The sequence below is a fragment of the Cygnus atratus genome, chromosome 1, assembly GCF_013377495.2.
Source record: "Cygnus atratus isolate AKBS03 ecotype Queensland, Australia chromosome 1, CAtr_DNAZoo_HiC_assembly, whole genome shotgun sequence".
NCBI lineage: Eukaryota > Metazoa > Chordata > Aves > Anseriformes > Anatidae > Cygnus > Cygnus atratus.
This window is the reverse complement of record NC_066362.1, coordinates 153,202,771-153,226,791: the sequence shown is the minus strand read 5'-3', so window position 1 is coordinate 153,226,791 and position 24,021 is coordinate 153,202,771. Positions and strand designations below refer to the sequence as shown.

General features: G+C 40.0%; 1 protein-coding gene across 1 annotated transcript in view; it reads left to right on the top strand.

Moving 5' to 3' along the window:
• Positions 1-1,373: 1,373 nt before the first annotated feature.
• IPO5 (importin 5) overlaps positions 1,374-24,021 on the top strand; it is a 41,167-nt gene continuing 18,519 nt past the window's right edge. The window contains exons 1-10 of the mRNA XM_035557043.2: positions 1,374-2,241; positions 6,131-6,211; positions 12,207-12,399; positions 12,864-12,966; positions 13,208-13,304; positions 14,340-14,444; positions 17,303-17,425; positions 17,513-17,633; positions 20,087-20,174; positions 23,618-23,724. Coding sequence (XP_035412936.1) covers positions 2,005-2,241; positions 6,131-6,211; positions 12,207-12,399; positions 12,864-12,966; positions 13,208-13,304; positions 14,340-14,444; positions 17,303-17,425; positions 17,513-17,633; positions 20,087-20,174; positions 23,618-23,724 — 1,255 coding nt within the window. The 5' untranslated portion in view covers positions 1,374-2,004. The remainder of the gene's footprint in view (positions 2,242-6,130; positions 6,212-12,206; positions 12,400-12,863; positions 12,967-13,207; positions 13,305-14,339; positions 14,445-17,302; positions 17,426-17,512; positions 17,634-20,086; positions 20,175-23,617; positions 23,725-24,021) is intronic.

Genomic DNA, 24,021 nt, shown 5'->3' with positions numbered 1-24,021 from the left:
ATCTGCTGCATTTACCAGCAAATTCTTCTCAATCCAGCAGCGATTCTCCCTCCTACATTTTGAATATGCAAGAGACATGTAGTCAAGTGCATCCCCAGGGCATTATACTACCTGACTTTATTGATCATTATATATACTAGCATGGAAGCACATGCACACATGTAGAGAGATCCTCTTGCTAGGCTTATTCTTATAAATCGCATTGGGTTGCTCCTACCTTCATCTTCTAAGGGAGCTCTAACCAACTGACTTGCAACGCTGGCCCTCCAAAGATGATTTGGCAACTGCTTTTTGGCTCTCGGGCAAATTACCGATTTCATTTGCCTAGTTGTTACTCAAAGATGACTGGATAGTTTTTGTGTAACAACCCACTCCCTGCAACCACAGATGGAAAAAAAAAAAAAACAAAACAGAGTGGGTAAGAAAACAGTCAACTGTATTGTACATTTTGCATTCATTCCCCAGTCCCTATCAGATACTGCATTCTTCAGCTAGCAATCCTACCACCTATTTATGGTAAAATCTTGATTAAGACAAGTTAAGATGAAAGCAAATACATTTGTTTGTTTATGTACAGAAAGCTTACAGAAGTGTTAGTAAAGTTTATGAAAAACACAGGTGATAGAAAGACAGGAAAGCCATGCTTATTTCAAGATCAAATCCAAGAGGCCCTTCAGAAACTGACAAGCTGTAAATGCCTAATCCACATAGCAAGGGCCTGAGGAGGTTTACAGAAGAGCACTTCATATTAGAAAGCATGCTTGCTTTCATAATTCATCTTCACTTTGGGTCTTTCTGAGCTTTCAGTCAGCTTAAAGTTATTCTCTAGTTCTGCCCACAATTCTTCCTTAATTCACTCAAGAAGACGTTTCTATCTTTTCCCCACCAGACTGCTGGATGCTCCCGTTTGATTTTAAAGCACTCCCATCCCTTGGGCATCGCCCAGCTGCAATGCCTACCCAGATGGCACCAGATCCAGCCAGCAGCTACCTCGCTGCCTGGCGAAACCCCAAACATTTCATTAGTCCACTACCAAGAGCAGAAAGCCCTTTAGCAGCAAGCTGGGCAACATCCAAAGCCTGTAGCGATGCGCATTGTGAAATACACATTCCCTACGAACACGGGGTTTACCCATTAGGTTTTATTCATCACATACTTAGGATTCATGAGCTACTACTGACCGTTGTTTGAGATCAGACGTAACTGATGTCAGTGTAGCAAAATCGATGTGGGGATATGTGAGGGATACTGCGGGTCGTTTGAAGCAGACCTAGCTGAGGGCCTGTATGTGCGTATAGCAAGGGCTGCCAAGGGAAGTGGTTGGGTCACCATCCCTGGAGGCCTTTAAAAGACGTGTAGATGCTGAACTTAGTGATATGGTTTAGTGGAGGACTTGTTAGTGTTAGGTCAGAGGTTGGACTCGGTGATCTTGGAGGAGACCTCCAACCTAGATGATTCTGTGATTCTGTGAAGGGCTGATGGACAGGGTCTGGCACCTCTGTGCCCTGAACCTGCAGTGCAGATGTACGGGTGGAGGTGTTTGTGTACACTCTACAACCGGGCCGAGCCGGGCGCCGGGCTCACCCCAACGCCGAGGCCGCGGCCCGAGCCGGGACTCGAACCCGGGTCCCCGCCAGCCGGCGGTTGAGCGGCCCCAGCGGCTGCGGCCCGCGCGCGTTCAGCCTCGGGGTCGGGCGGGGCCACCCGACGTCACCGAGCGGGCGAGGCGACGCCTGGCGATCTCCCGCGCTTTGCTACCCCTTTAACCCCCCTCCGGCTCCGCCACGGCCCCTCCCTGCCCGCACCGCCCGACCGCGCCTCTGACCAATCCCGAGCGGCCCACCGGAGCGGCCGGCCAATCAGAACGCCGCCCCGCCTCCTCCTCCCGCCCCCGGCCTGGAGACGAACCAATGACAGAAGAGGAGCCAGTACTAATAGCGGGGGGGGCACATCCACCCTCCTTCCACCGAGCCGCGGCCGGGACGTCATAAGGGAGGTAAGCCAATGGGAGGCGAGGCCCCGCGTTCCTCAGCCAATAGGAACGCGGCGGGGGCGGCCCCGCCTGCTGTGGCCGTGCTGGCTGCGGGGCCGGCGTCCCCCCGTGCCGTGCCGTCCCCGCCCCCCCCCCCCCCCCCTCTGCCTTTCGCAGCAATGGCGGCGGCGGAGCAGGAGCAGCAGCACTTCTACCTCCTGCTGGGCAACCTGCTCAGCCCGGACAATGCGGTCCGCAAGCAGGCCGAGGTAACGCCGGCCGGGCGGGCGGGCGGGCACCCGGGGGGAGGGAGGCAGGCAGGGAGGGAGGCGGTTGGTAGCGGGGAGGCGGCCGAGCCCCACGTGTGAGGGGACGGCAACGGACGGACGGTTTGGGGGGGGGGGGGGGGGGGGGGGGCGGTTGTGGCCGTTGAGCGCCGCGCGCGCCGGCCGTTAGGGCCGTTGGGCTGGGGGCTGTGGCCGTTGGGCGCGTGCCTGGCCGCCTCAGAGCGCCCCCGCCCCTTCCTTTTCCCTCAGCCCCCGCTCGCCCCTTACCCCCGTCAGCGGGGAGGCTTTTAACCAAAATAAGGGTTTTTTTATGACCAAAATAAGGCTGTGTTTTTTTCCTTTTTCCCCCCCCCCCACCCGGCCGCGCCATCAGCAGAAACTTTGCCGGCGCGTCGCTTGAGCCCCGGCGCTTTGTGAGGGGCTAAGCCACCTTAATTCCCTCCGCCCTGCCCTGCTCCCGGCTCCCACTGTGGGGCCCCGGGGGGGAATCTCGCCCCCGCTGGATTAAACGCCGGGCGCCCGGCTTTTAGGGCGAGTCCACCCTCCCGCTGCACGGGGCTCTTATCGCGCTCATCGCTTGGGCGGTCAGCAGAGTTCAGCGCCTCGGCTGACAAAGGATGAAGCGGTTTGTTGGCTCTGGTGCTGCAGTCCGGGTTCCCAAAGTGTGGTTTGGGGAGGAGGATGAACCTCACGGGTTTCCCGAGAGGCACGTTATCGATTACTGCCACCACTTTCCACAGAAGTAGTAGTACTCCCTCATTCCTAAACACGGAATGGAGGCTGTTCCATGGGACCCAAATTTCTTTCATTTTTCCAAGCGCTGGCATGTAATGTAACATTCCTCACAACTTTCTGAACTTTATCATGACAACTGCTACATATGATATGTTAGCTTTCCAAGAAACTTGCTTTGGCTTGTATATGTCATAAAGCCTGTGAAATGAAATGTTCTTGGAAAATGAAGCCTGAAAGTTAGGTTTTTACCACTGGCTTACTAGAAGCTTGCTTGGAACCAGTTTGGAATTTGTTAAATCTTCATAGATACATATGCACTATACTCAATCAGAGTAAGAGACCTTAACTGTCACAACACATTACCAAGCCTTGTCAGGTTCATCAGTTTGTATACAAATACAAGCAAGCAAAGCAGCACAATTTGTACTTATTTAACTGTGCTGTATCTGACACTGGGTTCCACATATTTCCAAGGTGTATTGAAAGTATTTTCATGGCTTAGGATCGTTCAGATCAGAAAGGTCCTTGGGAGGTCTGCAGCGCAATCTCCTGTGCAAAGCAGCATCAACTATCAGGCCAGACCAGGTCACTCAGGGCACATGAGGGCTTTTTAGACAATAGAAAAGTATTGCGTAGGCTTTAGAATATTTGCTTACTGAAATAATATAGGACTCTGATTTTAAACAGAGATAATGCAATCGCATTTTAAAAATCTGCTAACTAGAAAGCAATATTAAATACTGTAGGGATTCAAATAACTGAAGGTAAATGGAATAGCAGGCTTTTATTTCTGTCGAATGGAAAATGACAAGAATGAGAAATGGGTGGGTAGGCAACTGAATGAAACAGACTTGGGCTTTCATTGAATTTAGGACAAGGGGTGTGTTACATAGAAGATGAGTTGGAGATGTAGAGTCATTCCCTGTTTGTTGGGCTGGGGCATAGCAAAAGCTGTTTAAAAAAAAAAAGGGCTGGGAGTGAGAAATCTTCATGTATATGCATATGTGTGTGTGTGCATGTACTCTCAGCTGATTCTGACCAACTTGCTGAAACATGGTTCCTTCATTTTATCTCTCATTAAAAAATTACTGTAATTTTGTTCATTGACTTAAACAACTATCTTTCTCTTATTTTTATCTCTATTTTCTGATAAAGGTTTTTAATTTTCTTTACCTTGTCTTAGTGACTTTATGCTCTTTTGAATACATTTCTCATCTCTGGAAGAACAAGAGTGCTACATGTAGATAAGAGATACTAGTTTGCACATGTTTTGAAAGTTAGTAATACTGTGTAAGAAACTTGTATCTCAGTTCAAAACTGCTGAGCAGCAGCTACCTTGTCCAGTTTATTCCACCAGGAATGAAAAGAATACCTTGAAGATGTTGCAGTGTCTGGAATACAAGTTAGGGTCTAGCTAAGGCTTGTGGTACCTTGGGCAGAGCCAGGGGAGTGGTCCTCCAACAGCACAGGGGAACAGTTCTGGTTTTGGTCTTGGGTTCCTCTCGCCTGCCTTGCACTGGTGCTCTTGAGCATCCTCTGAATCCACTTTGCTGACTGACAGAATTATTCCAGAGAACAGCCGTATGGGTTGCTGCCATTTCCAGTGAGGTAAAGTAACTCCAGAAAGAACTTCAGGATGATCCGAATTGGCGTGGGGGAAGCCAGCTTTTACAGTATCTATTTTTCAGGTATCTGTGAAACCACAGCCTGAGGTCCGCACTGGGCTTGCGTTTAGGGAGCCTTCTTGTTTCTGTATTTCTCTTTAGTTTGTTGTAAATAACAGTGCAATGTAAAATATGTTCATGGAAATGGTTAATGTGAGGAGACTTTCTGTTTTGACCCTCAACCTCATTTAAATTTGCAGTCCCCTAGGGATGATTAGATTAAATGCAATTCATAGGGGATTTGGCCTCATTGATTGTATCTAGAGAGAGTATGAAGTGCGAGTTATCTCCGTGACTGAGGCCTGCTAGGAAACAGGTAGAGAAAGTGGAGGAAAATGTCTGATATTAAACAGGTGATAAAGAAACAGCATCATTGAAAATAGCAGGTGTAATATCAAGGGCATGCAAATTTACCAGACTATTAGTAAGATCTTGTACAATGGTGAGTATGGGGTAAATAGGCAGGCAGGGAACTGAATGAAATGAACCCGGGTTGTGTGTAGGCTTGCTCACTGAGTTCAGACTAGGGCAGTGGATATTTGGAAAGTGTGGGGTAATTTATCTTAAAACTCACGTCCATAAAAAATAGCACTCTGAGTTAACATTCAGAAATAGTTCTGTAGTTGCTTTTCAGCTTGTGGTTCCTTTGCTCTTGCCTTACATATATTTAGTATATCAGAAACAAGAATTTACAGTTCTACAATGCTCACATATGCTGTGCTTCTGGTATCAAAACTTATTTTATGCTCTCACTTTAAGTAACAATCTAACAAAGCCACAGTGCATACAGACAGTGTGCCAGAAGAGTGTAAGACAAGGTAACTGAACTTCTCATTAAACTTCACCTTCTATTAGGGGCATTTCCCTCAAGGGGAGACTAAGTAGTTTCTCTCTCAGTTGTACTTTGAGAAGGTTATTTTAAAAAGTATGACTTGGATATAGTACATCACTGAAATACAGGGAGGAGTTTTAAAATGAAGAGTACCTGTTCAGTATGCGTAGCCAAGTTGTGCCTTGGCTACCACGTGACATTGTAAAGGCCAAAGAAAAAGATTCAGGAAAAGAACTGAACAAATCTATGGGCTATAGATCGGTCAGTGGTTATTAACCTGTTGTGCCTAGTTTAGTTTCATGCTTCTGAAGTTCTTAATCCTTTGATGTGATGAAAGCTAGGATGGATTCCCAGGAGGATGTGTTCCCTTTATGTTGTTTCTTAACTCGTCTTGTAAGTGGCCAGTAATGCATTATTCCAACATGGCAGGCCTTCTCAAATAATTAATACTTCACTTGTGGCTTTAAAGCAGGCCAGAAATTTTCACTTTGATAGATTTAGTTTTTTTGCAAAATTATTTTCGTATTAACTGGGTGAGTACTGAAGTTGGGTTGTTGAAAAAGAAAAGTCGGTTCATACTAAAGCTTTAAGCATGTGTTCTAGTAACTGGTTACAATAAATTGCATCTCTTTCCATGCAGGAGACATATGAGAATATTCCAGGTCAATCTAAGATCACATTCCTCCTACAAGCCATCAGGAATACTGCTGCAGCTGAGGAGGTATGTCTCAACAATCTTTGGATTCTGCAGTTTTTCAAGGGAACGTGGAGAAGGACGAGGGAAGACATCAGCGATGGTCATTTTGGGATAAATTAACAAGTTGGGCATTGAATGAACCATTTTAATTTACTGCACATTTGTAAAGGGACCAAGTTCACTAGCTCAGACTTCTTGATGTAGGATATTCAGTTTCAGAAGTAGTCTTTCATAAGTGACTGCTTAGATCTCCATTGTTTTCTGCTTTTGTATTTTGTTTAATGAATGGGTTCTTTCCTTTAAAAAAAAAAGTGTAACTAATGCATGAGTGTTACTGTGATGTTCCTTTGAGTTATAGTTGAGAAATGCCTTCTGTTTTGAGGTCCTATCCCTAAATGTGTTAAACATTGCTTACATATCATCTGAAACTTCTTGAGCTCCTTAAATTAGAAGGGAGAGATCAGGTAGCAGTTGTATATTTTATTCAGATTACTTTTGCATTTTGCCTGATCTGGAGAACATACGCTCATTAAATTACCTATCAGTGTTATAGTTTGAAAGAGTAGCAGGCTAAACACTATTTTTTTTGTGGTAGTATAGTAACTGACATTTGGCTATTTGATTTTTGTGAAGGCTCACACTTCAGTGATCAGGTAGTTCTTGCTATGAACCTATTATCCGCTTAGATATGCGGAGTGAAGCACTAAGCTTTCAAGATACTGCAAACTTCAGAGCTACTTAAAAGTAAATACCTTCGACTTTTTTCAAATCTAGAGTTTTACTGAACACCAGAAGGATGTACCATGTAGAATTTCTGAACAATATTGTAAGGAGACTATAACAGCACTGTTCCTTTCTGGATAGTGATCTCTTCTGGTAGATAGTAATCAGTTTAAAGGTAGACGGTGTTTGTGCTTTTTGATGCTCGGAAGGTATCAGCTTACTAATACTGATGCTTGTTTACCTACAAAGCCATATTCTTCTGACAATCCTTCAATATTATACTTGCAACTGGTTGCATAAGAGCTGAGTAGTTTTCCATCGTGCTGCTCTGAGATGTTTCTAATGACAAAGTTGTACAGAGGTCTCTCCTGTGTTTAAATTTGCCATGGAAAATAAAACCTACTGCTGCTCCTTTTTCTTCAGAAGGTGGTGTTATGCCCTGAAGTCATGTCTGTATGCACAAGCTTCTGTTTTGTATTGAACACGTTTGATAACAGTCTGAGTTGACAACTGCAAAGTCATGCTTGTGTGAATATATACATGCTCCATATAGTTACTGATGTAACTCCCTTATGTCAGCTAAGCAAATAGCTCAAGTCTAAAACTTATTCAGAATCTTGCTGATACCTTGCCTTCTAACTTGCTCAAGTGCAAAGTAACTTCTTTTGCCTCTGAAGGGTAACCTCTGCCATCTTTACATCAAACGTAAAAGGTAACGTTTATAGAATAACTTTGACAATTTAACTCCAATGTACAAACCAAAGAAAGGGTTAGCGTGAGCTTGTACCTGCGTTATACATTAGGTGCTAGACTCAAGAAATCCTGATTAATAAAATCTGCAAACAACTTCTCTTCCCCATAAACCCAAACACCTAATAGTCTAAGTGGAGTCATCACTTTTGATCTAAACATTGCAAATAGACATGCAGGGAAGCATTCTGCGTATGTTTACACAGCATTTCTGTGCATGTTTTCTGTGTATGGTATGAACAGCTAGGCACTTGCGTCTGTACATGTTTTATGTAGATCCAGATGTTGGGCAGAACAGTGTGTGTCACCGGTGGTTAGGGCCTTGGGCCTAGTGCACCTGCTCTGAGCACACACAACATGCTGGCACTGCTGAGCACAGGCTGCTGGAAGAAGTCTCAAAATCTTGCTTAGGCTACAGGAAGCCTACGTTCAGATCCCTGTGCATCCTAAAGCCTCTGTATTGCTTTTCCCCATCCCATGAAAAGTGGGTTGAAGAAAATGCTCTATCCAGTTTGCTGGAACTGGGCTGTGCTGTTGCAGGGCAGCAGTTGAGGGTAATCCTGATGGCAACCTAGTCATTTTGGCATTTAGATGGAGCAACAGGGATTCACATCTTAAGGACACCTTGTATCTGACATGGAAAGAAACATTAAACCAGCTCAGAAATAACTCTTACAAACTTGCTGTATAACAGGTTTATCTCCTTCTAACCAAATAACTACACTGTGGAAACAATCACCTTTTTCCTTCTGTTCTCATATCGTGCTTTCCTGGTAGCAGGGTAACACTGTTCACGGAAGCGGAGTGAAGCACCCAGCATAGCAGTTAGAGTGCTTCTCTGCCAGATGATGGGCGAGGTGGTCCACCTCAGGCGAAGGCACGGCTTGAACCCAGGTCCCTGATGTCCTGAACCTGTAGTCTCACTGTTACAAAGTTAGGATTCTAGAGATGAACAGAAAGGTGCTATATATTCACAGCTTATTTGATGTTTTTTATTCTCAGGATGTGTCTCAAGTGTTAAAGGCTGTTCCTTTTGCAGTTTTGATTTATCACCTAACTCAGAGAGGAGCAGAAGCTCTGCATATTCTTCTGTATTTGTTTTCTTGCTGATTAACTCTAGACTGGCAGTCTTTAATTTTGTCCTAACTTGGAGTTGAGAATTTTCAAGCGCTGTGAAATACAGGAACAAACTCTGTGTAAAGCTGGCTTCTTGCTATACTCACAGCCCTCTTAAAATTTCTCTGACCTTTCTCTTTTCCATCTCCGTATTGTCACACACAGCTTGCGTTTCTTAATCTGAAAACTGCTGTGGGCAGCTTCCTCTTCAGTGTTTGGAGAAGAAGGCAGGCAGCCTGTAGGCTGTTGATGCACCACAGTTCTCCCTTGGAGTTGTGTGGGAACTTTAGGCACTGTGCACTTTGATTCTACTTGGGGCTGACCCCTCAAATGAAGTTGTGCAAGCCCATTGTCGGATCACATCCTAAATATCAATTGCTTCCATCCATGAGTATTTTCCACTTTGAGGATGTAAAAGGAACAGTAAAGAAAAAGCAAATCACAGTGCCAGTAGATGCACAAGAGGGTCAGTCTCTTTTATAAAAAGGGCATGGTTACCTACTTTGAATGCCGGTGTAGAACACAGTATCCCAAATCTCTTTGTAGTTCTTCTGCCCTGCTTCAACAAGTTGGCTTGCTCCTTGTGCCTTGGTTCCACCATCTGTAATGCCTTAGAACATCTTTTTTAAATCACCACAGAGTTTGATGAGAAGTAGTGCACTGCAATTTGAATATCAGGACTACATTTTTATGTTAATACCTCTGACATTTCCATTGTATGTGAGCATCTCAGTAATCCAGACATGCAGAAGAATCCAGTTCTAGGAGAGAATTTTCCTATTTGTGCTTCATTGGAAGACACGTTCTTTGGGGATGTAGAGTTTACTGTTCCTCTTCTTATCAAAAGCAATAGTAGCTAAGTTACGCTATTTTGAAATGCTTGTTTGGGTGTACATCTTGTAATACCTAAATATAAAAGGGCCTTTGGTGTGCATTAAAAATATATATCCTTGCTTCTTTAAAGCAAAAGAAACTGTCCCAGAGCTGCCATTGATCCAACCACGTTCGTCGTAATTAAATTCACAATAGTGGTTTGCATACATAGATGGATGTTTGCTGAGGAGAACTTGCTATTTATTTTTAGAAGTCAGTTGCTTCTGTCACTCCTTCAAAAGTTTGGATTTGCTGTAGGGAATTTGGAATATTTTTTCTAAGCTAGGAACAATAACCAGAAGCTAATTCCCGTAGCACAGATCTTGTGTTCTTCTGTATACCTGATTGCTTGTCTTTTACCTTGCAATCAGTCTGTGTTTGTCTGTCTCCCAGTATTTTAAATTAATAGTTTCTGCCTCTGAAGAATTTATCTTTGAGACTACATGTTTTAAGAAAATGAGCTTTATTCCCTGTCTGGCTACATATGAATTGCTTCAGTAAAGGACTGAATGTAATGTAAGTTCAGACATTATAAGATGTCAGAATATGCACAGAAACACAATGCTCTGAGAATGGGAAGATGTTGAATCAGAGTTTTTGTGGCCTTGCTTAGTCCCAGCACATTTGCTTCTCAGTCAAGGCTTCTTATATGTAAGTTCACACTACTACTGAGTTGAAGTTACAGTCTTTCACAATATTGATTCTTCTAGGGATGGGAAAAGGGAAGACACCGTTACATTGTAGTACTACTAAAATTGTTGGGCAAGGTGTTAGTGGGATTCACAGTGGCGGTGGGGAAAATCTTTTCCATCACTACCTCATGTCCCTCTGTGTGATTAAATATTAGAGGACCTTGGCTTATGATGGGAGCTACAGCACAGGTAGACACTGTGACCCTCTTTGTTCACCTTCTGTCTTAGATCTACTAAGGAAGATCTACTAATCCTACATATGTGGTGGCTTTGGTCCTTTCTGATGCTAATGTGGAGGAGATGAGGAAGGATGTAGAGCAAGGTCCAGTTCTGGTCCTTCCCTTCTGCTGGCATAGAGGCATTTTGGGTGAAATAAACATTGAGTCTGCAGACTGCAAAGCACAGCATGAACAGTATCTTCAGTGATTTTTTCCAGCAATACCAACTTTTACATGATACGTTAGAAGTTGAGACTTCGCTCAGTTGAGAGATCTGTTAGAAATCTAACTTCATTAGTTCTGCTACTCAATGTTTTGGAATTCCAAAGGGTGTCACAAGGGAAACTGTTTTTCATTCAAGTACACATTAAATTAAGAATATTTTAGGAAAAAAAAATAGCATGTGTTGCATTAGAGTTCAGTAAATATGAATTTTGTATTTGAAATTTGAAACTAGGGTATTTTTTGTGAGGAATTAACATGTAACACTTTGTTACATGAGTTAAACTTCAGAGGCTTGGGGGGTGTTTTTAATTACCTCTTGTCCTTTTAATTACTGCTTGTCCTTCTAGACACACTGGTTAGTGAACAACACATTTAAGTTATTCAGGGTGCTTCATGTATCTTTTGCCTTTACTGCATGTTTTGTTCTATTCATTTGGAATTACTCACCCATACTTCTTGCTTCCAGTTCTTTTATAATTGTAAATAAATACGTAAACGACACTCTTGTGAAATTGCTGTATACAAGCAGGAAGCATAGAGGATTGTAATATGTAGTATTTGAGGTTCCTATGCTCAAATTCAATTTTAAAGAAAAACAGTTTATTGTAGATGTGTGAAAGGCTGAAAGCTCTGGCTCTTTTCGGCAAAGTAATCCTGTGCTTTGAACAAAATCTCACTCTAGGTTCTTGAATCTTTAGGGTGAAATTTCCTTGTTTGAGAAAGGGCTTACAGATTAATTTTCTGACAAAACTCTCCCATTAAGTCATCTGTTAATCCAAAAAAACCCTTTTGGATTATAATTATCCCAGTGGGACATTTAAAATAGCAGGAAGATGTGATTTGAACATCTTTTTATAATGCAGCTAAGTTTTTTAACTTGTCACAAAATATGTCCAAGGTTTAGCTCCAGAAAAAGCTTAATACCTTAGAGGATTTCATGGTTATTTCTTTGAATATTTGAATAGCTGTGATAGTTCAGAAACAACAGCTTATAGTAATGTCTCTGACAGTGTTTTTACCTACTATCGTAACTGTCATCTCTTGCTTGAGAGGTATTCCATTCACCAGACAAGTCTATACCGTGAAAACTGATCACTGAAAGCATGATGTCAGTCATCATTCATCAGAAGAACATGATTGTTCTTTTTCATTTCAGTTTGGGGACAGGTGTTACAGAGTACAGAAAAAGATTTGAAGCTGTTTGTATGTAGGAACCCTCTAAACAAAATAGGTGCTAAATTTCTGGTGTTTTTGGTAGATTTGGTCAGTGAAATGGTTGCTAGTACTATCTAAATGACACCATAAACCACTTGATTTTAGAAAAGGAACAGAGTGCCACAGTTACTCATGGAAATAGGAGTTTTCTCTTCTTTCTTGAGTTTTGTATCAAAACACTAACGTATGTGCTGTGTCATTCAATAGGCTAGACAAATGGCAGCTGTCCTTCTACGACGTCTTTTGTCTTCTGCCTTTGAAGAAGTTTATCCAGCTCTTTCACCTGATGATCAGACCTCTATCAAAAGTGGGCTGCTGTTGATCATTCAGTTGGAAACACAGTCCAGTATGAGGAAGAAGATCTGTGACATTGTCGCTGAGTTGGCCAGGAACTTGATAGGTACTTTATATAAGCTGATATTGTGGCAAAATATTTATGTATTGATAGCAGTTTTATCTCATGTTGTCTAGTGTTGTGTAGACCTCTGCGCATTATTGTACTAATTGATTTCAGGGTTTAAAATAAAATGTAATGTTTGCTTACGTTATCCTTGACCAGATAAAAATAAGATTCTTTAACTCTGCTTTTTAAATTGCTTGAGTTCAGGTGAGATTGTATGAAGTTCTAGAAACCTAGTTACATTTAAATTCTGATATATGTTACACTGAACATCTGCACCATGTACTCTTTCCAGTACTGGTATATAGAAGTAAATAGAGATCACTGTGTTTCTGAGATGCTGTATCTTATGCTGTGACTTGGATGCATCTTCAGATTAGTTGTTCTGAAATTAGAGTAGTGTGGAACAGTTGCCTTGCATAACTCTTAGTTTGCTTATCCTAAAAACCGTGCGTTTAATCTAGATGAAGATGGAAACAACCAGTGGCCAGAAGTTCTGAAATTCTTATTTGACTCTGTCAGCTCGCAGAATGTTGGACTGCGTGAGGCTGCTCTGCATATCTTCTGGTAAGCTTTCAGACTTTGCCACTTTTTCACAAGTTATCTAAGTAGTAGCCGTAAAAGTGTAACAACACTGTCACTACTTAATTAACAAATAGTCACATACCATAGCTATTTTATTGTATTGTGATTTACTGAATTTTTACATGTACAGTTACAATCTATAGCTAAAATGACAAATAAGGTTAAGACAATGGTTAAGGTTGAACTGTGGATTTTCGCTAATGTTCTGGTCTTATCTTTTTAGGAATTTTCCTGGGATTTTTGGGAATCAGCAGCAGCACTATCTGGAGGTCATTAAGAGGATGCTGGTTCAGTGTATGCAAGATCAAGAGCATCCATCTGTAAGATCTTTATATTTTTGCTTGTTAACATTTTTCCCATCCTGAGTATCAAAAAAGTAGCATCTTCAGACATTAAGGTTAAAACATTAAATTCCAACCCGAGAATTGTGTTACCCAAGAGTGATGTATATCTGCAGGAGGTTTGACTATGCCTACAGCAAAACAAAAGAGCCAAACCTTTTCATGGTCCTCAGGCTGGCTGACTGGCTTATACAACACTGCTTTGACCAAGACTCTTCCCTAGAAGTTATGGTTGGAGAAACCTGTACCTGGGGTTGTGGCGATGTAAAGTAGAGCCAGGGGTTTTAGCCAGCAGTGTGGGTGGTCAGAAACACCTTGTTCAGCTCAGTTTCTGGCCCTCCTGTTTAACAGAATAGACATGTTCTGTACTGGTCATGCATACTTAGCTCTGTGGGCATGTGGCAAGCCTCGCTTTTCTGAAAGGCTTCGGATTTACTGATTTGTTCAGGGAATTGTACTTTGAGAGTGTTTCTGTTGTTTGAGAGAATACTGGGCAATGATAAGAAACCCTGCTGAGGTATATGGGTTCAGTTTACTGCTCCTCCATGGATTACTTTTTCTGACCTTTGAAACTCAACTAAGTAACATTTTGAAAAGTACCACAAATCATGCCTTTACAGAAGAATGTTTTAAACACTTAAATTACACTTTTTGAAAAATGGGACTTTGACGCTTGCATACATATTTGAAATTGGTAGGGAAATTGAGGACAATAGCTTTTTCTAAAAAAAAAAAATTTGAATAAACTGGAATATTTACCACGTCAGAAGAATAATACGATAAACTTTTTGGTATCGTGGAGGTCATAGGTGCTGAGAATCTTATCACTCACTTTGCCTTAATTTGAAGCAAGATGCAAAACTCAATGTTAAAAACTAATTCCTGTGTCTATTAGGAAGATGTGAAAGGGAAATGATAATCCCATGTTAAGTCTCATAATGGGCCTAGTGTTAAAAGAAAACAGACGTTTCATTACCAGTTCTTCATATGTCTCTCTCCAATCTTGCCTTCTAGATCAAGACTCTGTCTGCTAGAGCTGCAGCTGCGTTTGTGCTCGCTAATGAGCACAATCTTCCCCTTCTTAAACATTTTGCAGATTTGCTACCTGGAATCTTGCAGGTAAGAAACCACACAAGTAAGCCTTTGCCATTAGTGTGTCTGTATTGACTGGATCCAAACAGAAATTACTGGTCTGCAAATTTTTGTAATGTATGAATTTTTGAGGAGACCTAGATTGATTATATGTTAGTTAACCTGACATCAGTCACCAGCAAGATGGAAAACAATAAGGAATTTTGTGAACACAATCTAATTGACAGAGTTTTAAGGAAAATAGTTCAATGCTGATTAAGTTAGTGTTACCTAAATAAGAGTTAAATTTCTTGGTAAGATACTTAACTAAAACTAACTTCTTAATTAACCCTGATATTGAGAAATACCTGAAATCTCAGGGTAGTCCATATTTAAAGTAGTCATTTAGGAAAATCATTTATGCACGATATGCCATACCTCTTCAGTTTAGAGGAAAGCATAGAACTATTCTGCAAAAGATTCTTGAACTAGGAACAACAGTCTGAATAATATGATCTTTGCTGTTTGATAAATTGAACTAGCAAACAGAATGACTTTTTATGCTTCATATTGTGTCTGAAGCTGGATTTAGGTCCCTTTTAGGAGGGATACAGTTCAGCAGAAGTCGGTATTGTAATATAAGGTTGTTTACTTTTGGGGAGAACCCTATTGTAAACCAAACCAGAGACAGAAATGATTCAAGCGCTGGAGGAATGCTATTTCACAGTCCTGTTCCCTTCCTGTATTAATAAAAAGATGGAAATAACTACATACCTATGATAAAAGCTGTAGTGAACTTCTTGTGTTTTTTGAATTAGGCTAAGTTTAGGTTAAAGACAGATTTCTTGCTGCAGTTAGTATAGCAGGTTCTTGTTGATAGTGTGAGCTATAAACATTGTCGATGCGGGTATTGTGGCAGCTGAAGAAAAGTTGTGCCAAGTTTACTGTCTTCTGTAAGTATTGGCATTCTGCTTGATCTTAGATGGAAACTGAGAAGAATTTATTAACATGATCTGAATGCTAAACCGTGTACTAGTCTGTACAAGATACGTATTTTGATATTGAGGTCACTATTTGGTGGTTAGTCTTTGTCTCACTTTGGCAATGGCAATTGTATTGTTTAAACATTGTAACTGGCTGAGAGGACCTAGGCTACTGTGTACTGTATGAGTGGGAGCTAGGCAGGATTTGGGGTGGGCATGCCATTTGCCCTGATGTTCAGCAATTAAATAGTATGCTGTTTTTAGACTACAGACTAATATCACAGAGTGGGCTATAACTCTCAAAGCTACTATTTTAGGCTGTAAAAGCACATGCTAAACACTGTGTTACAGCACTTAGCTTGTATTTTCAAGCTGTTTTGCAACTGTAGAGCACAGAATTATGTTACAAAATCTGTCTTTTAAAATACTTATTGTGAGAAGGACTAGATTCTCTGGCTGTGGTAACACAAGATGGATATGAAAATCCAAGTTTATAAATAGGAGATGGGATGTGTTAGAATAGTGGTGAGTGACCTTTGGAGACAGTTGGATGCTTTTTTTGTTGCTGTTGAAGTTCATTTTGCTCAAGTATTGCAGTGGTTTAAAAAAATAAATGAATAAGCTAAAGTTAAAAATCTGACTTTGCAATTCAGTCCTTCTGGTCAAATTCTGTAGTAGTTAAACTCTCAGAACTAATTGTTGAAACTTGTATCCGAGGGACTTAACTCAGTGGTAGTTTAAAAAAAAAAAAAAAACAGGAAAAAGGCAAAATAAAACACAAAACCCACACCTGGAACTTCAGCTGACTGTAGTTGTTCATGTTCAACACTACTAACAAGTGCATCTGCATTTTAGGTCTCAATTTGATGTGTTTCTAACAAGTTTAAACCACAAGTTGAGAAATCTAACCTTGTTTTAATGTAATGTCAAAGTTGTATTGAGTGTAGAGTCCAGAGTTTTAAAGAAACTTCCAGTAAATATGGAATAATTATAATTAAACTTCCAGAGGACAAGTAATATCTACAAGAAAAGATGCAAAGATTTTTTTCAGAACAGTTTTGATGTTAAAAGATGTTGCTTCTGTGTTGAAAGTGAAGTTGTGGGTTGCTTGAGTGGCTTTATCAAAAGTATCGGATTCTAGATTAAAGTATTAAAAAATGCACCTAGCTATTCAGTTAGAAAAAAGTTTCTACACTAGTAAGACATCTAATGCTTTGTTAATGAGAATTTCTTTCAAAACCCAGAAGTGTGTCTAAAGACTGCTTTTTCTATAGAGGTCTGGGTTTTTGTGTCCTACTTCTAGAAGAGTTTTAAGCACCATCAAATAACTGTGATGTTTTGGTACTAGAGTATCAGCTTGGTCAGTTAAAAGTAAGCTTTAAATCACTTTACAGGATGTGGCTAGAGGATAAGAAAGATCCTTACAAAAACCTTGATTTCTTTTTTTCCTTTCCTGTAATTGAAGACTGAATGGTCTGCTTTAATTCAGTGGCTCTTCAGAGTTGTCCAGAAAAAATTGAGAAATTATTAAAACTTGAGATTCCTGGTGTTTAAGTTTAAGCTATTCAAAGCTGTTCTCACATAAATTCAGCCTTTTTTTAAACTGTTATTTCTCCTTCTGGGCAGAGCTCCTCTGAGGACTCGTTCTTTATATAAAACGCCTTTTTGAACATGTACATGTCAAAGAATAGTGTGGGTTTTTTGTGTGTTGGCACCCCTGATTTGTGACCTAAATGTTGCCTGAGCATCTGTTATGTTAGATTTAAACTAATAATGACAACAATTAATGGTATGTAACATTGTGAACCATAACTTCCTTACAGAAAGCTTGTTAGGCTTTGGACCCTGTATATGCTTTCTTTGTAATCTGTTATACATTGTTTGCTTTTTATTTAATCCTGTCTTCATTTTATCTCTTTGTAGGCTGTAAATGATTCCTGCTACCAAAATGACGACTCTGTTCTGAAGTCCCTTGTAGAAATTGCAGATTCTGTTCCCAAGTATTTACGACCACATTTAGAACCTACGTTGCAACTAAGTCTGAGGGTAAAGCTAAGAATTCTTAAGTCACTTTTCTTTTTCTCCCCTTGAAACCTGTGTTCTAACCATTTGCTCTAATCTTCTGGATTGTAGTTGTGTGCAGATGCCAGTCTCAGTAACATGCAGCGTCAATTGGCACTTGAAGTAATTGTAACCTTGTCAGAAACTGCTGCTGCTATGCTGAGGAGGCATACAAACATTGTTGCACAAGCCAGTAAGTATTTTACTCATTTTTTTTTTTGAAATAATTTGTCTTCCTTTACGGTATTAAACTGACTTTGCAGGTGTTTAAGTGGCAAAACCATATCTTATCATCACCAGCAAAAAAAAAAAGTTAACTTTAAGTGACACTGAGTTGGGTTTTATTGAGGAGGAAATGCTTTTTTTTCCTGGTACGGCTCTTCATGAATTAATCTGTGCTTATGCCACCCCCAGCAATTTGTATAAAATTACAGTGGACTCTTCATAAGGTGTTTCCAAAGAAAATACTACTCTCATGCTGCTGGCTTTGGAAATTTGTGCTGTGTTTTAAAAAAAAAAAAAAAAAAAAAGTTGATGCGTTTAGTTCTGAAGTCCTACGTTTAAAGTTTGGTATGTAGGCCAGATATTCTGTGGTGCTGGCAACTGAATACAGAAGGAATTCAGCATGCATGTTAAGCTTCAGTGTTGAGTTAAAGCTGTGAGTTTGAAAATCAAATGCTTGTATAAGTACTTGGACTAATTAGTCCATTAAACATACAGGTTGTAAATTCTTTGGTGATGCACTTTTTTAATCATGGATTATTATTTGAGATACTAAAAATAACTGTGTTCTGGACAGACCCAGCAGCAGTGCTTTTAAATGGATGTACACGCTGGTATTTCTCTGCCTTTTAAACCCTTCTTGTGAGCAGAACAGGGCAGTGACACACCAGTGTGGCCTGTTGTTCAGGAGGAAGTTTCTCACCTGCACTGCCACACTTGTATGTGTCTAGATTCTTGCTTGGTTTCTGAAACTCCTGCCAAAAGGCAACTCATTTTTTTTTTCCTCCACTCATATGCTTGGGCCGGGTCAAGTTGTAGATGTCCAGATCTCTAAAGCAATCATAAAACTTCTGGAAAAAAAAGTAAAGTGGATGCGCTATGTGTATAGTTATGGAAAAGCTCTTTAAAGAACAGATTTTAGGATATATTCTAAATTTGATAATGTTTAGAATGCTGTATGTTCACTCCATTCTGTAGCTTGTTGAGAATATTAACTATTAATTAAGAAATTAATATTATATCAATATTGATGCTTGCTGAATGTCCCCCAAATCACTGTCAGTTTCTTATCTGGTCAGGCAGCATAGCAAAGAAGTTGCATCCCGTTAGAGCATATTACTTTTATATTGGGGAGGTAATTGCTGCTTAGGAATGAAACATTTGCATTAAGATACTTTATTAGGATAAGGCACCATGTGGGAATGAAGTACCTTTGGTTTGCAACCCACTGTAAAATCACTGTAGTATTAAATGAATCATTAAGATAAGAAAAAAAAACATTTGGCAGAGCTCATAAAGCAGTTATGTTCAGAGAATGATAAAGAGGTAGCCAAAAATGATAGCTTTTGTCTTGGTTTTGTGCTTTAGTTTAAAAGGCTTTGTTTTCATTCTACTAAAAAGTTGGTAAATTGTTTTTTCACAACTAGAATCAGGTAGGTCTTAGGCAAAACCATCACCTTATGTTGTTTTTGCCGTATGTGATGCTGACTTAGGAGCAAGTCTTGTCCTTTTCACCAATTCTCTGCTCAGAAATTCAACCTGGGTTCAGATTTCCCTCTTTGAGCTCAGTATTTAAGATAACAGCTTTTTATTGCTGCAGCTTTAATTTCTAGAAAAAGTGCCTAGCTTTGGCCATAGTTTTTCCTCAGTCTCCAGGAAATGGCAAGTCATGGCATGCTCTAGCAGTAAACCAAGCTCAGTTGTCTCATCCTTAACTTCATTATAAACAAATAATCTATATACTGGCAATAATTAAATTCTGAGGACCTGCTGGGTCAATGTTGAAACTTTAATGTAGGGTTGTGCATTGAAAAAATAAAGTGTATGTAAAGCTATATTTACCAGCAACCATATTCATTTTAAACATCAAGACTAAACAACTAGCAAGCTTTTGCATTGTCTAGATATGATAGCTAAACAACTTTGGGTGACAGTGTGTTCTCAGCCTTACTTGTAAGCAGTAATTAACACTGTGATGTAAATTTTTGAAACTTCGTAGCAATGGTGGCAGATTATGGTTGACTTCCATCCTTCAGACATGTGACAGTACATCATTTTCACGTGCACCTGATGAGCATCTGTCTGCAACTTCTGGGCTATAACACATTTTTCTTGAGGAAATTACATTCAGTGACTAGTACCTATATATAATTCTGACACATGGAGGTCATACTAGAGACTTGATAGAGTTCATTAAATAATTTTTAAAAAGATTAAAAACTTCCTTTTCATTCTTCTGGATTTGAATGTTCTGAAAACTTATGAACTTTCTGCTGATGCAATTTGATGTGTAGACTAGTCTATCTGCTACTAGAAGAGGAGGTCTTTTTCTGTAATGATTTCTGAAGGGAGAGGACTTAGAATTTAGGCTTTTTTGAGAACATATTTTAAGAAAATAACCTGAGTTTAAACTTATTTTTTCAGTTCCTCAAATGTTAGCAATGATGGTTGACTTAGAAGAAGATGAAGATTGGGCAAATGCAGATGAGCTTGAAGATGATGATTTTGACAGGTAATTGTGAAACTATTTGTTTCAATATGCTGTCAAAGTTGCATAGCTTTTAAGTACAGGATGCAAATGACTGCAGTGCATTGCTTTTTCTTAATCAACTCTTCTAATTGTGTTCCCCCAGTCATGAGCAGAATGTAAGACTGTTCAGACGCTGGGGGAAGTAAAAATTTAAAAAAGTAATATGAACTGATAACTTGAACAGCAAATGAATGTAGCAGATTTGGAATAACTGCACCTGGTTTCAAGAACAGTTTGTGTAGATTATTTAGGTACTGTTTAGCAAGTAAATAAATTATTTCAATATTTTCTTATTGCCATAATTTACATCTACAAGTTGCATGTTGTCTTGCTTCCTGTTTTGCAGTGTTTTAACTTTTCAGATTTGTTGTTTCTGTCATTGATGTTAGTTACTCAGTTTGGAATTCACTGCTCTGAACCCTTTAAATTGGGGCTTATCCTGAAATGTGCTGGAACCAAAGCTGAAGGATACCAACCTTTTTAATCACCCGCAACCAATCTGTACATAATTTTCTAGATCTTGAAACGGTACTGATAAAAAGGTGCCTTAGTTTGAAAGGACACTAGATTGCTTAGTGGAATTCCATCCTGGATTCCATCTAGCTCAAAAAATTGTTTTTGCTGTTTTAAATCTTGTCATGGCTAACAGTAGCTTATCTCTTGTCTTAGGTAAGAAAGATCTGCTAAAAATGTCCACTATTTCTAACTTGTTCATTCCTGCATGCTTTGTAGCTTGCTCCAACTTTTCCCTAGAATGCCAGTGGTATGTCTACAGCATCCTCTTATGTCTGCCCTTGTCCAAATACAGGAAGAATGAAGCAGGAGAAAGCAGAAATATGTACAGTGAGATAGTTATCTCCATGCCTTTGTAATGACACTGATGTTCCTTTACCAGGCTAGATGCTTTTTGCAACATCTGACGTTTCCTTCAAAGCTCAAATGTAATTAGTGTTTCCAAACAGTGTGTGACAGAGAACACTAAAATTTTATCATGTGCACAAATGAGGAGAAAACCCTAAAGGAGGAGTAGTGAGGGGAAAATAACTTATTGACATGCTCTTACTAGAGCCTCAGTTGTATCAATTATACAACTTGTCCTTCTCTGAAACAGCTTTCCAAACTTGGACGGTTTATGTATAGTAATTTTATATCTTATTCTGGAAATACCTACTGCTGTCATCCAGATCTTTACTCCCTCTCATAAATAAACAGTCTAATTGGAAATCTTCATAGGAAGATGGGCACTAGAAAATATGTTGATTTACTACTGAACTGAATAGCAACTTCTACAAGATACCAGGCATGTCAAGATGCTTGCAAAACCAATCCAAAGGAATTTATGGGAAAGCTTTTCTAATCTTATGCTTAACTTGAATTTTTTTTCTTTCCTCTGGACTATGGAATTGAAAGTAAACTGCCCTCCCCCACCTCCTCCCCTATGACCCTTTTAATTTGTTTCATTTCCTCAACTTTGCAAGTTTTGCTGTACAGGTAGAACTGTCAGATCACTGCATTTGGGTTTGTCAAGTATTCGAATCTTTATTCCATTCAATTTTAAGGGGAAATAGAATACTAGAAAATAAAGCTCAAAACCTTGTCAAATCTCTTAGGGTGTGGAAGTTTATTCAGATGGCCTGCCGTAGGCAGTTTAAGTGCTCTGAATCATCCCCTTGAGGCATGCCAATTTCTTTTTATTGTCAGCAGAGTAACTTAGGTCTTCTCAACACAAGCTATGGATTCTAGTGTGAAATTCCTTCTCTTAACAAGTAGCGAGCAAAGATCCGGAAAACAAGTTGGGCTCAACAAATTTAGCCTGAAGGAGAAACTTAGCTCCTCTAGCCCTCAAAGTAATGGGAGAATTCAAGGCTTTGGTGCAAAACACTGGAAATCAGCTCTGTGGTGATCGTGTTCTTAGTTTATTTTTTTCAGCATGTTCACTCATGTTACTATGCGTTTCCCACCACTCAAGTTCATCTTTGTAGAGAGCTGTCAATGAGCATGATGTGCATGCTAACCTCTTCTTGTGCTCGAGTCTTTCTGGCTATGTAAGACGGCTGGAATTTCTGTGCCGTCCAAGAAACTGGCTGATGATCACCAGGCCGTAGCCTACTTAGGGTGTGTTCAGATCTGACTAAGGGGGATGTGAGTCAGCCTACGTCAAAGCATCAGGGAATATTTTAGCATTTCCAGGTTTTTTTGTTGCTCTGACTTCATAGAGCAGTGAAATTCTAAAGAAGGAAGATGCAAATCCAACTTCCTCGTTCCCTGGCAAAAGCTCTGCAAATTTTGCAGGGAAGTGTGTGGTCATTTTTATAAGATAACACTATTTCCTCATATTGAATGTTATAAATTAATGGTTAAAGGAAAGAACTCAACATCATTTCAGATGAACGTAGCCAATAACTTCAGTGAGTTTGCTCCAATATAAACCTGTATGCCCATGCTCTGTTGACTGGCTGGTGATGCTTCTGTTTGAACATGACTAACCTGAATAAAAACATACAGTTTTGCCAGTATCTTTGTGCAAACAGCTTTGTTCACAGCATGTGAATTTCTAGACTGCTTATGGTTTGTAATGAGACTTGGGGATTCAAGCATAACAGTTTAAAGACTTCTGTGTTTCTGACCCTGATGGATGATACTTGAAAGAAGAGGGAAATTCATCCTTTTCTGAACCATTGTTCAGTTTTTCCATCAGCATGGGTGTCCAGAAGGTATTGTAATAACCTGGAGTTATTACAGTGCTAGTCATACCCAGACTGTAACAGTAGTTAGCTGTGTCCTGGAAACTTTATTCACTTTTCCGTAGGGATTAATTCAACTGGGTGGAACAAGCCACTTTACATGGGTAATGTTTGGCTGTTCTCAGTTCTGGAACTTGCTGCAAGTCAAATTTCTCACCTGGACTGGATGTTTTATGCCTGAGTCATTGGCCAGGGGATGTGGTACTGTAGTACTGATACTGCAGCCTTGCTGGGAAGTTCTTTTGCATGCTAAAGCTTGAATTCTGCTCGTTCACTTGATTTATAGCAAGTCTGAACTGGTTTGTGTTTGTTCTGATGATTTACACAAAAAGATACTGGCCAGTATTTATTAATTCATTGTAAATATAAGTATAGATTTTTAGGTATGTGCAATATTGCAAAATTCAGCGCTAGTAAGGTCCACGTTTCTCTGGTAATAGACTGGTTCAGTGGGCTAAAAATAGTAAATGTTAAGTGGAGGGTAAATATTTTGTGACTGAAGCATCCGTTATATGTGCTTTTAGATTTGGGTATGCTTTATTTACTTATGGAGGCTCATGGATATTCATATGGCAAAAGTTTGAGAGTAGAACTGCAAGAAAATGCACTTCTCTGCCCTGTTGTACTGTTCATCTTGCTGTAGGTGTCAAACCTTTTGATATTTTTGTAACTGTTATTTAGCAATGCAGTTGCTGGTGAGAGTGCACTGGACAGGATGGCATGTGGCCTTGGAGGAAAGCTCGTTTTACCTATGATTAAAGAACATATTATGCAGATGCTTCAGAATCGTAAGTAACTGCAAGTTTTTACAATCCTAGCCTTTTCAGGAACTTCGATACCTCTCAAATGTTCCTGTTTATCTAAACAATGTATTTTATACACTTCTAATTTCAGCAGCAGAAGCTATAAATGCTATGAACTTGGAAATTTTTTTACTTTTCATTAGACTGGGATTTGTTAAACTTACGTTCAGTGCATTAAAACTTTTTTTCTGGATCCTGAACAGATGTCAAAAACAAAGCAATACAGATTCTTAACCTCAGTCTGTAAATTCTTTTCTCATTTTAGGATATTCTCAATCAGTG